The sequence below is a fragment of the Artibeus jamaicensis genome, unplaced genomic scaffold (assembly GCF_021234435.1).
Source record: "Artibeus jamaicensis isolate MK-2021 breed Jamaican fruit bat unplaced genomic scaffold, CSHL_Jam_final scaffold_3151, whole genome shotgun sequence".
In the NCBI taxonomy this organism is placed as follows: domain Eukaryota; kingdom Metazoa; phylum Chordata; class Mammalia; order Chiroptera; family Phyllostomidae; genus Artibeus; species Artibeus jamaicensis.
The window spans coordinates 6,256,853-6,282,361 of NW_026522037.1; the positions used below are offsets into that span (position 1 = coordinate 6,256,853).

The following is a 25,509-nucleotide window of genomic DNA, read 5'->3' on the forward strand; positions in this document are numbered from 1 at the left end:
CCTTCATTCCCCTCCACCCTGCACACCCCTCCCCCACCATTCCCCCCTTTAGTTTATGACCATGTGTCTCAAGTTCTTTAGATTCTATATTTCCCATACTATTCTTGCCCTCCCCCCATCTATTTTCTACCTACTGTCTATGCTACTTATTTTCTGTACCTTCTCCCCCCTTCTCCTTTTCCCACTCCCCTGTTGCTAACCCTCCATGTGATCTTCATTTCTATGGTTCTGCTCCTGATGAGCTGAAAGCATGCACGAAGATACTGGTATTAAGTCTCTGAATGTTTGCTGGGATTCCTGAAGGAAGCCACCTGGGCCTGGGCTCTTTGTGGGTCTTCTCTGATTAATTCAATCTCAAGTCGTATGTCTGTTCAGATTTCTATGACTTCTTGAATCAGTTTCACTGGTTTATATCTTTCTAGGAAGTTGTTGATTTCACCGAAGTTACCTAACTTGGTATTAACTATTTATGACATTCCATTTTAATCCTTTTTTATTTCTGTAAGGTCAATAGTAATGTTTCCTATTTCATTCCTGATTTTAGTACTTTTGAGTCTCCCCTCTTTCTTGGTCAGTCCAGCAAAGTGGTTAATAGCACAGGCTCAAATCCAGTTCAACCAGTTAAGCACATTAATTAACCATTCCAAGCCTCAGTCTCCATATATGTATAAAGAGGTGGGAGTGGGTGTTAATACAAATATCTATTTGCGCAGAGTTTTTGTGAAATAAAACCAGATGCTTGCCAAGTGCTGTGCAAAGTCTTTGGCAGAGACTAACCACCAGACAGACGCCTACAGCTGCCATCGATGATTCCGTCTCACTTGCGGACATACTTCCATGCATTGCGGACACTCTTCAATGATTCCGCCTTAGTTCCCAAAACACTGATTTCTATAAATCATTTTATTTGCATATGTAGCCTTTTATACAATTTTCAAGATGCTTAACAGTATACCTCACTTAAAACTGCCACATAATTTCACAGAAGTCAGCGTCATTCTCCTTTATCATCTTTAACTACCTGAAAACATTACATCAGGAGGGCCAGACCGACTTTCTATGGAATTCTGCTAAATATACACACGCAACCACTACGTAGTAGAAAGCATATAAGCAATACACCTGGCACTTGGAGGTGAAAACAATAAAAAAGGCACAAACAGTTCTAACCCAAGTTACAGTCCACATACATTGTACTAACATAGGTAATTACAGTGCAATGTCATAATGCTAAACTAGGAAACACAGCGTGCTGGAGAGCACAGAGAAAAGAAATTCTCCCAGAAGTTAAGCTAAGAAGGGCATTTAAAGGATGGGAGTCTGATGTGGAGGATAGATAGGAGTTAACAGAGAAAGGCAGGGAGGTAGAAGTTGGATTTAGAAGAAACACGTCCTAGGCAGAAGAAACGTTTTGTTCAAAGGCCCCGAACTGACAGAGAAGGCAGAATTCTGAAGGAGCTGGAAACGCCCGGCACACACGCGACGCTCCCGCTGCAGCGCGAGCCCGGGGCACTAAAGCTCGGACCTGGTGACGTGCAGAAGAGAGGCTGGGAAGGGCTCTGTTAGGTCGTATTCTACGTAATCTAATGGAATGAAACAATGCTTACCAGTGTTTCATACAGTTCCTGGCACAAAGTGCACTCTCCACTCAACATTATTCTCTTCCTGCCACCTAACACTCTCCTCTTTTTTGACACAATTTAAAATGCAACAATACACTAACCCCAAAATATTTTCCCTCTAGTCTTTCTCAGTTGGATGCCAGAAAAACAGTATGTGGAGAACTTAGAGATGTCTCGGCCTGACCTTTCATTTGTAAATGGGAATGGTATTACCAACCTCTCGGGCTTGCTGTAAGGACTACGAAGACCCCGAAGAGCTCCTAGAAGAGTATTGGGGCGCACACTAATGACCTCCCCAAAACAGCTCCTATTCAGGCAGACAGGCAGACCAGCCAGAGGAAGAGAAAAGCGGAAAGTTTTGTTTCACTCTGGAGTTATGCAAGCGGAAATACCTTAGAAAGAACGTTAACTTAGGCCTAAACTCTCTTCGAAAACAGGCTCCAATGTACACACCAAAAATATTAAACTTTCACTCAAAGAAACAACACTAGTCTGATAATGTTTATTTTTCCTAATGTGTAAGCTCTTTCAAAACAGAAAAAGAGACCTTCCATAATTCACTTTTTCACAATTACCTTATATTAAAAGATGCGGATGTGTATTTCCCAAGTCCTATCATCCTAAAACAACGACTCGTATTTTACGAATTTCTTCCAGTACTTTAAACACATGTGAAGGTTTTTCTACTCCATATTACACTGTTCTGATTTAAGACCCAGACCAAATGGATAGTGAATAAGTAATGTTTCCAGAGTATCTGCTCTTGCAAAAGCAAAAAAAAACAAACTCTATGGGTACATTTAAAACAAGACAATTAATAATTCAATTTACATTCAACTTCTGAGTAACACATCGAGGGCTTTAAAAGAGGCTCCCTATATAAATTTCATAACATATGATTTCTGTCCGATGCGAATTTGTCTTAGTCCTAACCTAATACATTTATTCTAGCTACTCTTTTTTTCTCTCTAATGGTCTCATTCCATAGCAGCTTAATTCTGAGAAAATGTTATTGATATTAATCATAAATAGAGATAAAATATCACAATGTGTTTGTACAGAAAGCATCAAGCTATATCTCTTTCTTAAAAAGCAAACAAAAAAACTACCTGAAATAAACTAAAGGATGATCTTAACAAAATCAAATATTTTTTTCACACTACTACATAGCTACTATTAACAGGAAATCATAAATGAACTGAAGGTTAAACTAAATTTCCCAGGGAACAAGATGCTCAGTTTAATATAAAAAGCTTCTAGAATTTTCAAATAGGAAATACTTCCACATGACTAACACAAACTATAAATCCAAAGAAGACAAGACTATTTAAGACTTCTTACAGAGGTTCTGGAAAGAGCTACTATTCCAGGAAGAAGAAAGAAATCTCATAGATTTTACTCAGTGTCCCAAATACTCCCGAGTATCAGGTCAAGCTTCACATACATGCCCTCAATCGTCCCTCACTGTACCTAAGGTTCCATTCATCTCTATTTGCTGATGCTAAACTTCCAATTACCAGAGGACAAGTGTCCTCCACGCTAAGGTAATTTAACAGTGACCTCTCAAAGACACCTCTAACTCTCCTAGTTGTCATAATCTATCATGTAAAAATGTTGAGGAATGAGCTAAAAATATACTGGAAGTCACATAAATAAAAAAGTGTCCAGAAATAAATAAAGTGTCCAGAAAAAAAACAAGAACTACTAAAAGACTTAATTTTTTAAACCTTGAACTACAGGAAGGCAAAATTCATTAAGATCTTTAAAATAAATTAACTATTTAATGAGTAGTCACATAAAAAACATTTACTAAGTCTGTCTTGTCAATCAGTCTTCAAAGAAAATAGTAAATCCAGGCATAAAATGAGCAAATTAATCTCACATTGCCTTCAATGGCAATTCATTGATTGATTTCAATTGAGCAATTAAATGTCTTATGTAGGAATTGCCCAAATATATCATTCAGCTCAAAGCTGTTACATGTAAGTATCTTTCTTCATCTTCAAATACACTGTTTTTGAATCTCTAGTGAAAACCTACCTTTGAGGTTCTTTGAAGTTGATCACCGACATAGGTTTTACGAAACTGATCCAAGAACCACAGAATTGCAAGCTCTATTTTCTCATTAGAACACTGAGGCAATCCGGTATCCATTAAAGACATAAGCTGAAAAACTCTTTTCATGAAGGAAAGAAAAAAAGCTTCAGTGAAAATTGTTAGGAAAACAACATTAAGATATACATTAAAATATTCACGGTCAACATAATATATAACTACTGTAAAAAGTGGAGACGCACAAAAAACTTATAAAAGAGCCCTGGCTGGTGTGGCTCAGTGGGCTGAGTAGCAGCCTGCAGACTGAAGGGTCGCTGGTTCGATTCCCAGCTAGGGCACATTCCTGGTTTTGGGCCAGGTCCCAACCTGAGCAACCAATCTATGCTTCTCTTGCACATCACAATTTCTCTCCCTCTCCTTCTCTCTTCCTTCCCCTCTGTCTAAAAGTAAATAAATAAAGACCTAAAAGAACCCATGAAGAAATTATTTTAAAAACCGTCTAAAATCCTACTGCTAAGAGATACTACAATTTAGTTTAATTCCTTCTAATCTTTTTTCCTAAGACATACGTATACATATATACATACAAACATATAAACCTACACAGATGTAGTATTTTACAAAAATGTTATATTAAACACATATAATATACATGTATAATGTACATAGATATAAACAAATATGATTATTATGAATACATAATGTATGTTTAGTATCTGTATAGATAAAATTTTAGTAAATAAAAGAATGACAATGAATACATAGTTTTGGGTTTTACTTTTTCAATTAACCTTGTCTTTTTATTTAGTAATATATTTTAGGGTCCCATGATTCAAAATACAAAAAATATCAAGAGGTACACTCATCAAGGTATATCACTTTCTTCATGAATAATAAACATTTTACCTGAAATAAATTACAAGATGGTTATATTAACATAATCAAATATTTTTCAATACAAGTATGCCATTGTTATGATCAGAAAATCACAAATAAACTGAAGTTTAAGTTAAATTTCCTAGAGAAAAAGAAAAAACTTAATTCAGTATAATGAAAAGTTTAGTCTAGAATTTTCAAAACAGAAATCCTTTTCCATTAAAATGTGCCAGGGGATGGCCACCAAGTGCCTGGTGCTCACGAAGCCCAGCACAGTGTACGGATCTTTTAAGAGACAGAAGTAGAGGCTGTTGAGGAAGCAGCACCTTTTCCTCCTTGGTCCAACTGCACAAAGGCAGCTCGCCAAGCCCTGGCCCGCCTGCTTCCTGCCACGTGCGCACACAACACGTATACATGCACACTGTTAACCACCTACGTGTCTTTTCGAGGACGTTAAAAATGTACGTACAGGCAAATATGACTATATGTTCTAAATAGATACATACATCAAACTTTGTCTCTGGATCCAGGCGATATTTCAAGTGACTTAATTAAGGCATATCTTGCTATTAAATTATTTATTGAGTAGGACTTCCCTTTTCCTATGTAAAGGGATTCCTATGATTCTATGTAATTGCTCTTGTTTACTTTTATTTCCTTTTAATAGCACACATTCTAAAATCCAAGGAAGACATGAGACCAAAAGACAGTTTGTTGAGGTGTCTTTACAACTCCTATTAAGACGCTGATTTGCATTTCCCTAAGCAGCAGTCACATCCCTAGCAGGAAAGCAGAAAAGAGTCCCCAGCAGGGCACACGATCCACTTGCCAAAGAAGTTTTGGTAGTTGTACAAGAAGCTCAGCTTCAAGTGCCTGAAATCCAAAATAACAATGGCTTAAACAACATAGATGTTTATCTCTCAAGCAAAAATTCAAGGCAGTACTCCAGGACTAGTTGGTGCTCCATGGTGTATCAGGGACTCAGGCTCCTTCCATCCTGTTGTGACACTCGTCTTCATTCACACAATCACTTCATGGTCTAACACTGCTTCATCAGCTCTACCCATTATGTTCACATATGTTGCACATAACTGCATTCATTTACATCCAAGTGCTGAGCATAATCTAAGTGCTTAACTATACCTAGCTGCAAGAGAGTCTAGTACATCTAGTCTTTATTCAGGTGGCCACGATCAGGTATTCTATTACTTCAGAAGAAGGGAATGAGAGATATGGCACAACTAGCAATCTCTGCCATGGTATACTTCAAAGATTTTTGGCCACCTCTAACAAGTGCTTAAGATCAAAACTTGTATTTTATAAATATATAATATTCACTTCCAGACTCAATTTATTGTTCTACATTTATTTTCTCTTTATGTTATGTTATTTTTGGTAAAGAGCACATAGGAAATAAAAAGATAAATATATCATTAAATTATTTTGATCCAAGTGTAAGCACACCATTTCAGATACAATGAAATGAATTTTGGACAATCATTTTATATTTCCCTAGATATCCAAGTAAATAATTATTCAGTCAACAAATATTTGAGGGTTTTCTATATAACTGATATGTATTAGATATTCAGAATACAACAATAAGCAAGACATATATATTCCCAGTCCTCCAAAAATCTACTGTCTATGCAAGGACAAACAGTAACACATGCAATTAAAATCAAGATTGACAGTGCTATATAATGAACACGACAAAGAAATGAGTGAGGATTCCTAATACTCTCAAATGGAATGGGACAAAGAATGTTGAGAAAGAGGAAAGTAAAGAGCTATGTAGGAAGGTAAGAAAAAGCATGGCTCATTAAGAGCTGAAGCAAGTTTGAAATGCCTACAAAGCAGTCAGTGGCAGCAGAGGAGGCTATGAGACGGGCAGAAGCCAGGTCATGAGGACCCATAAGCCACGTTGATCTGCATCCCAATGGCCATGGAAAGTCTTGTGGAGTTTAAGGAAAGCACTGACGTGGTCAGACTTGTACTTAGGAAGCCACGGCCGAGGTGAAGTGTCCATATAAGTCTATAGCACGAATCCAGGTGAAGGATCACAGGGGCTAAAACGGCAGGGGAGATGGAGATAACAGGACTGACTGAGATACCTGAAGGGTATGACTGACAGGATTTGAAGACTATACGGATGCCAGTGAGAGGGAAAAAAACTAAGGATAACCCCCAGGATTCAAGCTCCCCACCCACTCCCAAATGAGTGAGCGGGGATGGGGTTTAATTTTAGTCAGCGAACCGGAGGCACGTGTGGGCCCGGACATGCATGCCAAACGGTTCTGTAGGTGTCTGGAAGCCGGAAGACAAGACTTGCTAAAACAACACAGAATCACCGAGCAACACTGGGGGCTGAGTTGAAGTAGGAAATGCACACGTATCGTAACTGACAGTAGTGCCTATGCACAGAGGTGTGCGACTTCTTTTATTGTCACTCAACAAGTCAGAGAAAACCCTGAATCTCATCAGGGCTTCGGTGTGCCAGGCAGATGACATAATACAGCAGTGAACAAAGTATCTGAAGCTTCTTCCTTCCCTTACTGCCTTATTGTGAAATAAAGAAATACAGGTCAAGAGGTTGCAGCACTACAAAGAAGAACAAAGGAAGCAGGGTAAGGATGTTACCGTGGGGAGGGAGGTCAAAGGGCAGAGACACCCGACTGCAGGGAGGGGGTACCACGTAAGCATCTCGGAGAAAGCGCTCCCAGCAGCGGGAAGTTCAGAGGCGCCGAAGTGCAAACACTGGTAATACTGAGTTGAGTTAGAAGGGAAAGGAGATCGGGTCAGAGAAGAGTGCAGGATGCTTCAGACCATGACAAGGACTTTGGAATTTGTCCCTTGGGAGATGGGAAGCCACTGGAAGCTGATGAACAAAGAGGACAGTGCCATTATCTGACAGCACAGAAGGTCAAGTCATCTGTCAATAGTAGGGTTTGGGGCGGAGAGCAACACCCTTAGACAGTTGTCAAGGTAGTCAAAGAATGATGAGGGAGGACGAAAATGAGCAGGTGGGACACCGGGAGACACAGAGGACGGTGCAACGGAAGAACGACCTGCGAGAAGCAGCTACTCCGCTGGCGCTGGTAAAAGGAGGGCACAGGATGAGTAAGACAGAATCCCTGGGAAATCTCTCAGGAGGGTTACATTCTGGTCGTGATGAATGCAACTGAAACGGCTATGAAATTATCCTCATTTAATTAGAATTGTGTGGCCTGAGCACAAGTACATTTATTTGTTTTCATTATAATTATCACAATATTGGGAGCTTTCAGGAATATTAACCTGCTCCTGATAAAATAGCACGTAGATTTTTGGCAGGAGCGCCGCAATCTTCTAATTGGGTGGAATTCTCCCAGGATTTGGAAAGGTGTCATATATCCACACACAGAAGGAAACAGTATCACAGCTCCAATTACTTGGAACCTCTTCATATGAAATTGGTATTTTTGAATACTGCATAAAACATCATTCTTACTTAAAAATCTCATTTTAAAACACATACCTATGGTTTTTCTGGACAAAGTGGGGAAGCTGCAGCGTAAGTCCTATGCTTCTGTTTCCACACCCACCTGCCCCCCCCCCCCATTTCTCACCCCACCCCAGCCTCAGCCACTTGTCCTGCAGCCTAGAAAAGATGCACGAGCTCCTGCATTTACACCGAAGCCCCGCCCCGGAAGAGGAGAGGCCCACGTAGCTCCAGCCCTTACTCTCAACGCAACAGGAACAGAAGTTCTGCCTTCCTCAGCGGCTTCTCAAAGAGGCCAGAGAACACGACTAAGAAATACAGAAAAGTGGAACGCCCCAGGAGAAGAGTTCAACCAATAAGAAATAGGACACAGAAGCAAGCCAACAGATACACTGCTTTCCCTTAGTTTCCACCCCCCCAACCACAGACGGCCTTGAGGCAAAGAAAGGGGCTCCACGTGGCCCTCGGGGAAGGCGCCCGCGCAGCCAAGCCACCAGGCGTGTGACGCGCCACCACACCGCCGCCTGCAGCTCACTGCCATTGCTCACGGCAGTTCTGTCATGTGAAGTCGCTGTGGGCACTGAGTCAGGAGCGCTGAACCGCTGCTCACCTCGTTTTGTGTGTGTGTTTCTTTAAAGACACCCTATTTAATATAGAGTTGATTCGTTAATGCGGAACTCCCAGCCAGGAGCACTTGCCTAAGTGAAGCTCACCGAAACGCATGTCTTTTCTTTCTAAGGCACACTGCAGCCTTTAGGTGCTTAGAAACACTAGCCAGCACTTCAGCACTAACTGGAAGGGCCATTTTAAACAGCAAAACCACCAACAAAAAACCCCACAAAAATGCAACAATGATGGTACGGTATAGAGAGCAGAAAGGGCACATTTACAGCACGAGAGCCAAAGGCAGGCGGAGCAGCACCTGCTCCAGCTCAGCTGGGAAAGTGTACATCCAGCCACTCCCATTTTTTGCTACTACATGTATGTCCAAGAGCGACGGCAGCAGCACCTCGAGGACTGACTGGGGCGCAAATAAATTTTAGTAAGCACCTCAGCCTGCAGCAACGAGGTCGGTGAAAAGAGGATTGACTTTGTTTGTTTTCTCTTATTCTCCCACTTCCCTTTCCTTCATTCTTTCGTCCCTAAAAATGCACCCTTCTCTCCACCCCTCAAGAAAGTCTTAGTCCATGAACTTCACTGAAGGTTCTGTCTTCTAAACAATGCAGACTAAAACACAAAAGAAACATGATTTAAAGTTATGTATGTTGCTGGGTAAAGAGAAAAGAAATTTTTCCACTTGGCAGATAGACACCCTCTTTTGTTTACTTCCCTCATATATTTCTCAGGAAAACAGGTGAATGGGTACTTCCCTACTTGATGACAAAAACTTTAAAGAATTAAACTAGGGCAATAAGCAGGCAAATTGTTCACTTGGTTTAAAACGAACCAAAGCATTTTAAGAAGGCCCACATTCCTATTTTCAAGTAATTTAATATTAACAATACAAACCTTAGGAGAAAACGAAAAATATTTATGTTACATTGGATTCAAATTTCAATGACGAGAGCTACGTTAAAGGCTGAAATGGGTATGGAATGAAGGGAAAATATAATTAAAAGAATATTTACCCTAAGGTGGTGTATAACAACAAAAAACTGAGAAGCGAACTAAAATCCACCCAACAAGGGCCTGTTTAAATTATGGTACAGTTGAGAATATTTCCTGTCTAGGTGAAATGTTCATAACATTATGTTTGATTTTCTTCAAAAACAAGTGTTTTTCCCGGCCACGTGGCCGGGGTGGCCGGGGCATCACCCCGCTCCCCAGAGGCTGCAGCCCGCATCCCGGTCGGGGCCGTACATACCCACTGGGGGCAAGCAATCGCTGTTTCATCGATGTTTAAAAATAACAAAAGTGTTCTGAGGTTTTGTTTTTTGGGTTTTTTTTTTTCAGTAATATAGTACTTACCATTTGCCAGGCATTATTCTAGGCATTTAAAAAATATTAACTCACTTATTCCTAGTAATGGCCCAAATGAATTAGGTATTATTATTAGTATTCCTGTTTTAGTTTACAAAACAATAGTGTGATATACTTTTTACTTTAAGAAGATGAAAAATACACAGGTGGTGTACATATGTGTACATAATTCAAGCATGAATTAAAAAGACTCAAGGTCTTTACCAAAATGATAGTAGTAGTTATCTCCAACTCAATATACAACTTTTCATTTGAATTTTTAAGGGTTCAACAAAAACACGTATTACTTGGTTAATAAAGACATCATTACAAATAAAATACATGGAAAACCAACTCACTCATATTATTCAGACACAGGAGTTTTCCACAGGTTAAAACAGAAACACGAACTGCTTCTCACCAACCCCACATCTGAGCTGCAATCTAGTCCACAACCCTACACAAAACCTGTACCTCGTGACTGGCTTCCTGCTGCTTTCTGACCAGTGGGACGTCACCCCCCAGTTTTGCCTCCAGCCCCATACACACCAACTGCGCATGCTTCATCAGACCCCAAGAAATAAGAAGCAACCTGAATCTTCATCACACTACTGAAACATGTTTAAAATATATTTGGCTATAACTTACCACAGGCTCGACACCTACAAACCACTTAGCCTCTATGCCTTGGTATTCTCGTCAATAAAAGGGGAAGGATACCTTCCTCAAAAGGCCAGATACAAATGTTTTCGCTAACAATACCAGTCCAGTAACGGTTTCTCGACTGCTTAGTAAATTTCTGTAAACTGCACGGCCGTCACTTACCGACAGGACAGCTCTCCGTCCATGGCATCGTGTTCATCCGTACTGGTGTACGTTAATCTTCCTCCGACAACAGTCCCCACTAAGTACACCAGCCATGCAAGACGTCCTGATAAATAACAGGAACAAAAATGTTTAGGAAGTACTGCAGAAAGCTGGTTTATTTTTTCCGAAAATGCCAAGCTTAGGAAAATGATCTATTCTTCCAAACACGTGATAAACTACTGTGGACTCAGGTCTTCACGGTGTGGAGAGCTGAGTCCTTGAGTTTATCAAGGTGCTAAATAGAAGAGTAAAAATGACAGATTTGACAGCCAGGCAAAACTATGTGATTCCCAGCTCTACCAAGCTGCTATGTGATCTTGCCTAAGTTACTTCCATCTCTACATCTTAGTTTTCCTCTGCAGAGCAGAGAAAACCATATCTACCCTGAAGACTGATGATTAAAGTTGAACTTGATCACAAAAACACAAATGGAACATCTAGACCCAGGGCTGCCAGTCACACTGGGACCATCCAACCACCAAACCTTCACTGCACAGCCAGTGCCGTGACGTCGCTAGTCTGAGCGCTTTTAACGTTAGCCCTGCTTGGAACGTCATAATTTATTCCCTTTGTATTTTTATGCACAATTTTTTAAAAACCGAAGACTTTCACCATGCAATTCACATTGTGTGACGACCAAATTAACTTCCTGGGCAACAGCAGTGACGGACCGAACAGCTTCACATCGAGGGCACCGTGGCACACGTACAGTCTTCCCAGATCCTACTCCGGGGTGGCCGACACTGACCATTTAGAAATGGAGGTATCTGTATTAAGTGATTTTTATTTAAGGCATATTATTTTACATCTCTAGATTCCATAATCTACATCACAGGTTCTCCAAGACTTTTGGGAACTTTATGAATAATTACCATACCAACTATCTCGCTACAAAGAAACTTCATACTACTCTTGGAGACTAATTTTTCAAAGACGATCAGGCTATTTCACAGTAGTGAAATTGATAATGTTTCCATCTCGGGAAACCTTTTCAAGGGAACCACAGTGTTTGGGTTTTGTTTTGTTTTTTTACAAGGTGTTGAATTGAACAGTAGTAACAGAGGGTGTGCACACTTGTAAGAAGACTCAAGAAGGATAAATAAGTAGGCAGTAGGAAAAGGACACATTCTCCTTATCTTCCAATGGACACCAGTAGCGGTCGTTCCCACACTACGACTCATCGACAGCTGCTTCAAACCTCTGGAGACGCGAGCACACAGAGGTGACAAACGTCCTCTAAGTCTGACATGTAACCTGGCAAGTGTCTGCACCCCTGAATCTGTCACAAAACAGCAGTGACTAGATCAGAACTGACCGGTTCTGCAGCCTTGTATGTCAGCAGTGTGGAACGGGTTAGATAAAAGAATAAGGTCACTTGTTTGATAAAGTAATTCAGTTCCGTGAACTAATAATGTATAATTTGTGAAAAAGATTAACAGGAAAACAAAGCTCACACAGCACACTGAAGTTGTAGAAAGTTATCTTATGCACTTCAGCATTTTATGGTCAATATAAAAGTGTGTTACTAACACACGCGTTATACCTTTACCTAAACCTCAACAATTTAGACTGGCAGTATTCAAAGTAATAAATGTTAAAGTTACTTTGGTTACAGCATTACTTCCACAAAGTTTAAAGAATCATATAAATCCATAAATCTAAACTGTATTCAGGAATATACTCAATAAATACGCAACACGTGAGTTATGTATCTATAAATTTTTAAAATATCTCATCCTATAATAAGACTAAATTTCCATTTTAATTTTCCATTAATGTTCAGGGCACTTCTTTTAGCAGCTGTTTGAGCACAGAACATTTTTTCCTTTAAAAAAATAATTATTGCTGTAATAATCTGTAATTATGGTTTATAACTGCAATAATCCCAAAGAAATCAGTCATTACCATAGATCACAAGTAATCGCTAACTACTGTTAATGACCTATTTCCTAGGGATTATTGTTTTCGTAAGCCATGACCGTATCATCACAAATATGGAAGAGCAAGACAATATAATACAAATGAGATCGTAATATAATAATAAACTTATTTTTGTAACATTAAAAGCCATTAAGCATCTAAATTAAAGCGCACATAACGAGAGCATAAAATTTTCTTTGTTCAACACTAACTGAAGTGTTCAGTCTGCACAAAAGAAACCAAACCCTCCACGTGCTACGGCGCAAACTGGTGCCACGCTGGGTGCTTTTCACGACATAAAACCACCGTTTCTGAGCGGACCCCAGGTTTCTTTACGAGGTGGGAAAATTCCTTCCCCTGGACCTTCTGACTACAAGGCAATGTTTATTTAAAATTGTTTATCTATCGGGCATTATATTAGAGACTTTGAAATGTCATTTTATTAAAACTATAGAATGTATCTAACTATAAAAACGCCTTCAATTTGTATTAATCAAAAATCAAGTCTTACTTATTTTATTCAATAAACAGACCTTTACTTAACATTAATAAATTATTACTGTTATTTCCATTCATATTTCATAGAACAGCTAATACCCTTTGTAGGAAATGTCATCCTGTAGGAACACAGGTCTTTTTTTTTTTAACTGTGGTTCAAGTACAATTGTCTCCATTTCCCCGACACTTCCCCCCCCACACACACTGCCACTGCCCACCGTCAATCCCACCCCCCTTTGTCTCTGTCCCTAGGTCCTTTATACATGTCCTTTGATTGCACAACTGAATTTTTTCATTGGTCTGGCCAAAAAGTTTGTTTGTTTTTCCCGTAGGATGGCTCTAGTAGCACTTAGTTATCTGACACCTCATTGGAAACAATTTTGTTAGGTAGTGACAGCTGTCGTATCAGCATGTGTTAAAAAAACTAATCCAAACTGGTGAATTTGGGGGGAGCCATCGTATTGCAGATGGAAGAAAATACGCAACATTTTCAGCATATTATGCTTTCCTACTTCAAGAAAGGTAAAAATGCAACTGAAACACAAAGAAAGATTTGTGCAGCGTACAGAGAAAGTGCTGTGGCTGGTAGAACGTGTCCAAAGTGATTTGCAAACCTTTGTGCTGGAGATTTCTCACTGGATGATGCTCCATGTTCGGGCAGACCAGCTGAAGTTCATAGTGATCACATTGAGACTTTAATTGAGAACAAAAAACGTTATACCACATAGGAGATAGCCAACATACTCAAAATGTCCAAATCAAGATTATTGGTGAAAATGAAGAGTATGTCTTTCACTTTACGGAAAAAACGTGACAGACTTTTTGGCCAACCCAATACATTGTATTTAATATTTGTATATATGAAAACATACGTAATGTATGTGAAGTCTAATAAAACAAACACCCGTGAACACACTACACAAGTTAAGAACCAAGGCTTCACCGTCCCACTCGCCCTCCCCCGGCCAGTCTCCTTAGTCCCACCCCGGAGTGACCATGACCCTACATTTGGAGCTCACTAAGCTCTCGACATTTTTTTTTGTTTTATCACTTGCACATTCACTACATGTTCCTACACAATATATTTTCAGTCTCCCTTGTTCTGGGGCTTCATTAAGTATTTCAAACTACACGCAGTTTACTAAGATTGCTTTCTTTCCCCCACTAAACACCTAACCTCTGACACTCAGCTTTGAGTGGACTTGTAGCTCATCCATTTTCTTGTTACACAGTATTATTAGTTTGGCCAAAAAACGTGTGTTATTTTCAGAATATATAAATAGGTAGTAAAAATATGAAGAAAAGGCACTAAAGGACAGACATGGACCTTTGAAGACTGCAAGTCCCCTCCGCTGGCAGCAGAGAGGACAAACTGGGAAAGAGGGAGGACAGAACCTCAGAGCTGGCGGTGCCGACCCGCTCGTTCGGCTGCGTGACGGGGTCTGTGGCTGCTGGTCACTCTGTCCCAACACGTGCAACTGTCCCCTGGCGTGTACTAGGTATTTAATAATTTTCAAAACTCGACCAAAAGAAGAGACCAATAGTGAAAAGACTCAATGCTGCAAAATGCTTAGTTCTCCCCAATTTATTTATAAAGAACGAAATCCTAACCCAAGAGAGAACGTTTCAAGGAGAGAAAGTTAAGTGCTCCACTCCTCAGTCCCTTGGCAGGACTGTGCAGCACAAAAACAGGAAAGATACATAGCGAATAAAAGACAACTTAAGAAGACGGTACATAAATGTGGAAGACAATCCTCTGAACGTTTTACAGAGAAGTTCAGTGAGAAATCGCTGAAGGTGAGTTTGACTGTCACCCCTTACCGCTCACTTTCTGAAACAACATAAAGGACACGAATATTTTAAGAAAATCCTTGGACTGTAATTAAAATGCCTTCTCTTAGAAATGGACAGAACCAGTTCCACTCCCATAATTCGTGTCCTTAAAAGAATCTGAAAAATGTATTTATTTGTTTATTCTCAAGCCCTGCTAGGATCCTGACAGGATTTAAAGGGATACACATAAACATATCCTCCTCAATAAAGGATTAAGGAAAAACAGTGAGATTTGTGAGTTTAAAGAACTAAAATATAATCATAATAAAATAAAGCCCTGGTGAGGGTTCACACACAAATTCAGGATGAGGTCTTACAGAGAATTGTTTAGTGGCTGAACCTGGGCTCTGAACTTGAAGTCTATAATGAAGATGAAAACATGATCGATCAGATCAGGTGTAAGATAATGAACTCTATTCATTTTTATCAGTTCTCCCCAATACTGATTCCAGAGAGAACTATCTCCTATGAATATTATAAAGGAAAACTGAAAATTAACCATCAAGCCACCAAAATATCCAGAAGGTTAGAAGAATTAATAGCTTATTAGGGGATTAGGAATTGGGGAAAATACATAAGAGTAATTTGTATAAAATTATTAAAGTGATTCACGAAACTACTTAAACTTCCACATGACCCCACGGGACAGACACCACTCACTGACCCTCCTGAATCGTCATGTCCACGGTCGCCCCAGAGGCGGAACGCAGGAGCTTCTGGTAGTTCTGCGCGTTCTGGTCAAACAGCTGCACGAGAAGAGCGCAGGTCTTCTCATAGTCACACCTGCTGACGGTGCACAACTGCTCCAGCTGCTGGAACACGGTGGCGGAGTCATCCAGTGGGTCATCTAAATGATCTCTGCAAACACAAGAACAAGTTTGCAGACGGCATTAGAGTGTAAGGCACTTGCAGTCACCACAAATAAGCTTTACTCGTGTTAAATAAAACTCCATAGTGTATAAAGGGATAAAAGAAAAACAGACTGGAATCTAAAAAACAATGTCTATATTTGACTAGGACATGATTACCTACATTTAAAAAATACCCCCAAAAAGCTGCTTGTACTGACAGGTGCGCTTACCAAGGTCCTGGCATATAGGGTCAATGTACAAAATTCAACTGCATTACTATATGCTAGCAATGGACAACTAGGAACTGAAACTTAAAAAACAGTATCTTCCAAAGGCACTAAAAAACATAAAAGACTAATGAAAATGAATTAAACACATAAGAGCTGAAGGCTGAACACTACAAAACACTGATGAAAGAGATCGCAGAAGAGCTAAAGAAATTAAAAGACAAACATGCTCATTGGCTAAAAGACTCGATATTGGTTAGATATCAATTCTGCCCCCAAATTAATAAATAAATTCAATGCAATCCCCGTCAAAATCCCACCAGGATTTAGCTGTCAATGCTGACAGGATAATTTTAAAATTTACATACACAGAAAAACAAAGAAAGGAAAAAGAGCCAAAAAGAATTTTGGGGCTCCCTCATTTTCATAAAAATTTCAGAGTGACCTAAAACACACACACAGCCGAGGCCACAGATTACAGGTGGACAGCTTAATGAATTTTTTACAAAGTGAACACACCCGTGTGACTGGCACTCAGAACAAAAACCAGCACATCTCTAGTAGTACCTCACAAACCTCCATAGTGCCCCCAAAGCGCCCTCTTCTTTACCCAAAGGAAGAGCATGGACTCAATTCTGCCTGACTTTGAACTTCATGGAAATACACAGCCTGTACTCTTTTGGGTCCGTCTTCCTTTGCTTACTCTAACGTTTGTGGAATTCACCCATACTACTGCACATAACTGTAGAAGATGTATTCCCACTAGAGTCAAAATAATTTTGAAAAAGAAAGACTAAGGTGGGAGACTCATACTACCTGATTTCAAAGCTTATTATAAGACAACAGTGATCAAGACAGGTTATTAGCAGGAGAAACACGGATTAATGAGAATAGAGTCAAGAAATAGAACCACATGTATGTGGTCAATTGCTTTTCAAAAACAGTATAAAGGCAATTCAGTGGAGAAAGGATAGTTTTTCCTTCACTTTTTTTTTTTACAAATGTTATTGGGATAACTACTCAAGCATATGTAAAACAACAGCAACAACCCGCCCCCCCAGAAACCTCAAGCCTTACCTCCCATCACATACAAAAATTAACTCAAAATGAACCATAGACCTCAATGTTAGTAATGAAAGTAGATAACTGCTAGAAAGAAAATACAGAATAAACTGAACTTTATCAAACTTTATAACACCTTATCTCTGAAAGACTGTTAAGGAAATGAAAAGGCAAGCTATGAACTGGAAGAAAATATCTGAAAAAACACACATGATCAAAAGACTTGTGACCAGAATATACAGACCTCTCAAATCTCAATATAAGAAAATAACCCAGTAAATAATGGGCAGCGGATTGGACAGGCACTTTGCTAGGAATACACACAAATGACAAATAAGCATATAAAATGATGCTCGACATTATTAGTCACTAAGGGAATGCAAATTAAAACCACAGTCAGATACCACTATATACCTATGAGGTTGACTCAATTTTAAAAAACAGACAGTATCAACTGCTGATGAGGATGCAGAGCTGCCGATCTCTCGTGCGTTGCCGGTGCGAGTGCAAAATGATACAGACAACTCGGAAAAGAGTTGGGCAGCTTCTTACAAAGTAAAACATACACTTACCACGCGACCTGGAACTCTCACACTTCACCATCTACCCAGGAGAAACAAAAATTTATGTCTCTGCAAAAATTTGTATGGGAACGTTTACAGCTGTTTTATTCATAATTGATAAAAGTGAAAACAATTCTAATGTCCATTCACAGGTGAATGGATAAACAAATTGTGATATACCCATCTAGTGGAATACTACTCAGCAATGAAAAGGAACTACTGACGCAACGTGGAGGCATCTTATATGCACTGTGATAAGTGAAAGAAGCCGGAGTAAAAGGCGATACACTACATAATTTCATTTTTACAACATTCTGGAAAAGACAAACACTATAGGAAACAAAACAAATCAGTAACTGCCAGAGGCTCGTGGTGGGGAAAGCACTCACCACAAAGGAACCCAAAAGAACTTTTCGGGGACGATGAAGCCATTCTGTGTCTTAATTTTGATGGGTGTTACACAACTGTATGCACTTGTCAGAACTCATAAAACTGTACACTAAAAAGGATGAATTTTACAGTGGGTAAATTACTCCTGCATTTAAAAAAATTCCAAGATGCAAAAGATGAAAATTCAACAGAAAGATTTAGTTTTCAATACCTCACAACTATGGCAACAGACTCCAAGCGAGAAGTGATAAAGGCCTTCATGATTTCTGGTGCGTAAGTGTCTAACAAGTGGGGCTCAGTTGATTTCACAAAGGGAACTGACGCTACCATCCTTTGCCACAGAGTTAATAAATAATGAACACTGTTGGGAGCAGATTCCCAATGCTATAAAGAAATAAAGCAAGTGTTATTTAAAATGACATATCTTTCTAGAATAAGAATTACAGAGGAAAAATGACTAAACACAGACTTTAAATTTAACATTTATTCTGATTATATAACCAATGAAAGCTTAGCACAGCAAATTTTGTAAATGTAAGAAATGTGTAAAGAAAAAAAACAAAATCTCTCATTCTTCTTCCACCCAGGAATTATCACTATTAAAATCTTAGTATACTTCCTTCTAATCTTCTTTCCATGAATAGTTTTCTATAGAGTTGATATCGTTTGGAAAATATAGGTTTTAAACCTTCCCCCAAACTTATAAATTTTCCCCAAAACCAATCTGTAAAAACTTTCTTTTATTTCCTCACATAGATTTTACTGTAGCTTCTCAATTCATTCTTCAATTATTAGACATTTAGATACCCTCTAAGTTTTTATCATAAAAATGTTGTAATAAACTTTTCACCCTAAAACCTTGCAACGATCATTTTTAGCAAAGTACTTCAGTAGATGTTTAAAAATTCCCTACCAAATCTTACCAAGAACCTACAGTTTAATACCAATTACATATTTCTATTTACCTGTAGGCTAGTAATGGTAAAATTAGCAATCAATCTGATAACTTCAGGGTACTCCTTCACCATAACTAATTCTCCCAGCTGGTAATTTGTCTTCAAACGAGCCAAAAATCGACAAAATTCATGGTAATTACCTGGATCTGACAAACCCTAAAATATGAGACAAAAAGAAAGGCTTTTAAAATACTTGAAAACAAACCAAGCCAAGGACCATCAGTAGAATCCCAAGAGTACTTCATTAAGCCTTCCGGTTTTCATGGGTGCTCACGATATTTTGTATCAACTAGGTAGATAGTAATGAAAGAAAACAAATACTTTCTGCTGGGTTTAATGTTGTCATCGATCGTGAACAGTAAGGAATCCAAAGTAGAGCCTTTGCAGGAAACTGTGCACCACGAAAGCTAAATTATAATGCTTAGGAACCCCTTACATTATGCAAAATGTGTGTGTGTGCGCGTGTGCGCACACGCGTGTGAGATGGCTTAAAGGCACTGTACCCGCAAGAATCTTCCTGTTGCTAACTGAAGAGTCATTTGAATAAATCAGTGCAACAAAGGGCACAAAGTTTAAGGAAACTACTCTAAGACACAGAAGCGACTCCTCAGGGAGGCTGGGGGAAGAGGGACCCAGGTGCCCGCAGTGGTCTGTGAGCTCCTGGAGGGCAGGGCGCACGTGTTAGCATCTCTACAGTCTGAACTCTTCGCACTGGAGCTGGCAGAAAACCATTCAGAAAGCACTGGTTTAACACTGAAAGAGTGTAGAGGAAATTTCACTCGAATGAGCTCAAGGAAAGAAGAGAAAATAGTGTGTAATTATTAAGGACAAATGACAAGAAGTATTGTGTACTCATAGGTCTTTTAATATGTGTGTAATCCCCAAATAATTAACATAATATTCAAACTAACTTTCAGAGCCACGAAACATCAATATTTGGATGTTAAGTCAATTAGGAAAATTATATGATATTACTTACCATCCATATATTGATTGATGGTAGTAATTAAAATTAAAAACACTAAAGTATGTTGGTAAAGTTCCATTTATCAGCAAAACACATCAACTTTATAGTTATACTAAATTGAAGGTAAAGCGGGGGTGGGGGGGACTGGATGAAAGGAGGTGAAGGGATTTGCCAAAAAACACGTCTGTGTAACTCCAGACACAGCCAACAACGTGGCGACAGCCAGAGGGAAAGGGGGGGAGGGGAGGGGAGGGGAAGGAATGGGGACAGAAAGAGACTTTGCTCTTTGGGGTGACGGGCACACGATGCCGCAGGCAGATGAGGATGTTCTACTGAGTGGTTCGCTGGAACTCGTATGGTTTTATTCACCAATGTCACCCCGATAAGTTCAATTGATTTTAAAAGAGGGTATTGCAAATACACAGCACATAAAATACTCCTAAGACTAACCTGCGAAAATAATTTCGCAGGTTATTTGAAAATTGTTTTCAAAAACACATTTTATGTACAGATATTATATGTAGTAACCAAAGTTAGTAGTAACCAAGAGATTCATACAAACCTCCTTAAATCACTGTTTAACCTTTTAAAAGCTGTACTTCTGTTACAGATATTTCAAACCAAGCACAAAATAAAAAGTGAAACAAAAAATGTGATCTAGGCATGTGAAATCACTACTTGATAATGGCTCTGCAGTGCTCGGAAATGAGTATTGCTAATGAAGTTTCCCAGTTAGTGTAGAAAGTAGACTTTAAAATCTACAAACCCTTATTTGTCCACAAGAGGGCAAAAAGACATTATTTCATACTTTAAAGCCACTTATTCCAATGTTAACATGCAGACTTACACTAAGTCCTCTAGTTCAGAAGGCAGGTAGAACTCTGAATTAATCACTTCAGTAATTTAGGAAGAGCAAGCAAAGAAATGTAGGACAATAGTGAAAGGCAGAAGCATAATATGATACATGACATCTAGTCGGCTCAAAGAGTGGAGAAAATACAGGAGGAAGAACACACAAGGATGTCAGGAAAGGTGCCCATTTCCAGTACAGACGAGCTATGAGAAAGGCGAGTATAATTCACACTTTCTTCCAGAATCATAATAAAGTCATGAGCTTATGATGCACCTTTCAGCAGAAAAACTGTATTTCTATATGGTAAGTATCAAAGTCTTCATAAATACCTGAGGGTTTTCAAGTATCCTTTTTACTCCCTTAATTAAATTGCTGAGGTACGTGGCACGTTCGGGACTGCTAAATAAGGACCTTCTTGTGGAAGCAAACTGAACCAAACATGAAAGTGCCTGAAAAAGGAAATAAGTCATTTCAATTTTAGAAGTAACTAAGCCCACATGTAAGGAAGTCTTTCATATATAAAAAAATACTACATAAAAATATTTTTAATCTGTGATTAAAAATGCATTATACAATCCAAAAATAATGAAAGCTAAAAATTTAACGTATCAATCACCACCACCACCCACAACCCTTCAACCCCATTAACATTTCCACTAGTGTGCCTTCTCCTCTAACATTTTTTCATATATTAAATATGCCCAGAGCAGCGCCTGGACATTTACACTCAAAAGGCTCTCAATTGCTCCCGACGACCAGGTCTGTTTGCAAACCCTAGCCAGGCGTCCTACCAAAAAGAAAATATGATTTTCTGGAAGAAGATGTTTGGGAAATTCTGTGCATTATGCACTGTGATATCTGTAAATGGGCGGGGGGGGGGGTGATCTCCTGCAACTCGACTCAATCCAGCATGTCCCACATTTATTTGATGACAGGATACCTTCCCATTCATAAATGTCTTAAGGAACAAGTTGGAAAAGGCAGCTGGGAGAATTAGATACTCTACGAAAATTCCCACCAAGAATGTACAGTCTAGTTCCCTTCTTAAATTATTACTTTACCAGACAGCCCGGCTTCTTAATTCCACCACTGGTGCCCACGGACATCTGTTGGATTATTAAATGAGAGTCCCCAACTTGGTAACTTTTAGCTCAAACTGGCCTATATATGTTTTGTTTTGGTTCACATAATGTTTGTTTGCCCAGTTTTTAACAAATATTAGCATTTGCTGTCAACAGTTAAATATTTCAATTTCACACAAAACGTCTGGCTCTCTTGGCAAGGCCGAGAATAAGGACAAAAATTAGAGGATGACTTTTCTGACGTTCTCTAGTTTGCCACAGTCCTTATTGTTAAAAACAAACAAACAAAAAAAAACCTTAGGCAACTCTGATGGGTAGGAAGTTGGAGAACCACTAAAGACACCCCGGGTTTGGGGCCCCCCAACACCCAGGTTTGAAGCCCGGCTCCGGTATTTCATTTTCCGCCCTGGAGAAAGTCCCCCTAGTCCGGTCGTTTCCTGTCTTCACAGTGAGGATAATAATACCCCGCAGGGCCACTGTGATACCCCAATGTTAATAGGGCACGCCCAATAAACGTCACTTTCTCTTAAAGCAGTTAGGTATATTCCACTTTATTTTTAAGCACCAGCAGCTTATACGTTTATGTTTCATAAACATAACTGTACACGAAACCCTGGTTTTTAAGCCACTAAAAACAAGACTATCCCGGTTAAAAGATGGAAGGCTGAAGTTCTGGGGCACCGGCCAGAAACCTAAGTGTCCTGTGAAACCTGGTTCAAAAACCACCATCTTAAAACCCCAACTTCGAGAGGATACACGTTCTAAACACAAGGACCACTTTTGTGAATGAGTCTGTTCTGCCTCTCTAGGTGACGGCGTATTTAAACAAGCACGCCATGCACACGCGGTTCAAATCCAGAGCACCTCTTCCAAGGAATGGCAGCGTCGGGGTTCCCCAGCTCTACTCCTGTAAGTTTAGATGTTAAACCGACAACTTTTTCTTCTCTTTTTTTTTTTTAACCTTGCCTGGCTTCTGTTTTAGATTCCACAAAGATGGGGTTCACAGTCTCTAAGTTCTAGATAACCAAAGAGTTTCAAGAACTATTACATGGCATACTAGAACTGGATTTAAGAAACACGAACAACTGGAATGATGAGCACCAAACCAAGTGAGCAGACCGCCCTGCCGCTCATTCAGAGAGATCTGTGGGGGCTGCCTGGCCTGTCAGAGACGGGCAGGGTTGAGAAAGAGCTAGAGAGGGGGCTACAGAAGGGAAGGCAGCAGAGGAGGGCGGCCACCCACTGGACGGAGTTCCGGAGGAGGGACAAGGACGGAGGGGGAAGGAAGATCTACTCAGAGGCTGGTGGCGGGCTCGGCTCTGGGTGGAGGCCAGCTCAGCAGCGGTGGGTCCCGGGCTCACCCAGGAATTGGGGTGCACTGGCGACTATGGACAGAATCTGAAGAGCAGCCGAAGCCGTACAAATCCCAGAAATGTAAGAACTTCCTGAGAGATAAACCCAATCAAGAATATAAACAGACTTTTTACAAGTAAATCTGCAACAACCTTATGTGAAGATCACAAGCACTTTTCAATGAAATAATAAATGGTTTTTACTTACTAACTGAGACAGTAGTGGTGGAAGCGAATGGTACAAATTGAAGAAAAGATCCAATGTTTCTGGTTCCAGGAAAACTAGAAAAAGAGTTATTTTCTAATACCATTACTTTCAATTCTGCGATCTTAACAAACTTAAGATTTCATCACACAAACCAAGCACTCCAAGATCTCTTCATGTGGCCGCTCTTTCCACTCAATTCCTTTTTAATTCCTAGTTATTTTCTTTTGAAAGACGAAATAACAGAGATAGCAATTAATTAGCTAAGATGCTCCTTATTTCTATGGAGCATTACAGTTCTTACTGGGAGAACCGTCTTTCTATTTTCAATTGTATTAAAGCATAGATGTCTAAAAATTCAGCATCAAAAGGTAACTAAAAAGTATGTAATAAAAAACAGCGGTACCCCACCCTGATTCAAAACCTTTCAACTCTTACCTATATTTACGTACATATTTCCCAATGGTATGTATGCTATACGCTATTTCTTTGTTTTACTTTTCGACATTAATTTATGCCACTACTCTCTCCATAATCCATCCTTTTCTAAGAATCCATCCACTATTATACCAATTTAAGATTAAATCAATTCTGTGTTTATATTTCTTACGACTATGTAAACAGTGTTCACAGCTGAAGCGAGGACTGTATCACATTTCTAACGCTCTCTGGATTTAATCCCACCATCTTTTCCGTACTCACGCTGTGCCCGTACCTGTCACCAATTCTTTACAAATGGTCTCACAGCTCTGCAAAATGTTCACGCCATTTTCCATATGATCAATAACATCCAGTAACTATCATGTTCATTTTCTCACTCCTTCCTCCCAGAGCCTTCACCTTGGACTGGGTATTCCTAACTCTGTTTCGTAACTACCTCCTTTTTATGACTGTACATTATTGTCATCTCGGTTTGAGGCTCCCTATCCCGAACCCCGTCATCTTCCACTTTTTTGGTTTGCACAGCAAGCAGCTTCCTGATTACAAGTACACACGGGATAAATTCAGGGAGAATTTACAGGTCTGATGATGTCTTTTTTTAAGATATATTTTATTGATTATACCATTACAGTTGTCCTCTTTCCTCCCTCCATTTCCTTCCACCTTGCACACCCCTCCCCCACCATTCCCCCCTTTTATGTCCACGTGTCTCAAGCTCTTTAGATTCTATATTTCCCATACTATTCTTGCCCTCCCCTCTATCTATTTTCTACCTACCGTCTGTGCTACTTATTCTCTATACCTTCTCCCCCCTTCTCCTTCTCCCACTCCCCTGTTGCTAACCCTCCATGTGATCTCCATTTCTATGGTTCTGCTCCTGATCTAGCTGTCCTCTTAGCTTGCTTTTGTTTTAGGTGTGGTTGTTGATAACTGTGTTTGCTGTCCTTTCACTGTTCATCTTTTTTATCTTCTTTTTCTTAGGTAAGTCCCTTTAATATTTAAGGGCTTGGTGATGATGAACTCCTTGAATCTGACCTTATCTAAGAAGCACTTTATCTGTCCTTCCATGCTAAATAATAGCTTTGCTGGATAGAGCAATCTTGGATGTAGGTCTTTGGATTTCATGACTTGGAATACTTCTTTCCAGCCCCTTCTTGCCTGGACGGTCTCTTTTGAGAAATATGCTGAGTCTGATGGGAACTCCTTTATAAGTGACTGTCCCCTTATCTCTTGCTGCTTCTAGGATTCTCTCCTCCATTTTAATCTTGGGTAATGTAATTATGATGTGCCTTCGTATGTTCCTTCTTGGGTCCAACTTCTTTGGGACTCTCTGAGCTTCCTGGATTTCCTGGAAGTCTATTTCCTTCACCAGATTGGGGAAGTTCTCCTTTATTATTTGTTCAAGTAAGTTTTCCACTTGTCGCTCTTCCTCTTCCCCTTCCAGTACCC

The 25,509-nt window shown here is 39.7% G+C and overlaps 1 protein-coding gene across 3 annotated transcripts in view; it reads right to left on the reverse strand.

Annotated features, from left to right (window-relative positions):
* Positions 1-25,509, reverse strand: part of RANBP17 (RAN binding protein 17) — a 236,875-nt gene that overhangs the window by 184,430 nt on the left and 26,936 nt on the right. For all 3 annotated transcript variants that reach the window (XM_037127901.2, XM_037127899.2, XM_053656934.1), the window contains 7 exons: positions 23,623-23,696; positions 21,310-21,429; positions 19,170-19,316; positions 18,416-18,588; positions 15,776-15,969; positions 10,819-10,924; positions 3,663-3,798 (listed from right to left, as the gene is read on the reverse strand). In XM_037127901.2, coding sequence (XP_036983796.2) covers positions 3,663-3,798; positions 10,819-10,924; positions 15,776-15,969; positions 18,416-18,588; positions 19,170-19,316; positions 21,310-21,429; positions 23,623-23,696 — 950 coding nt within the window. The remainder of the gene's footprint in view (positions 1-3,662; positions 3,799-10,818; positions 10,925-15,775; positions 15,970-18,415; positions 18,589-19,169; positions 19,317-21,309; positions 21,430-23,622; positions 23,697-25,509) is intronic.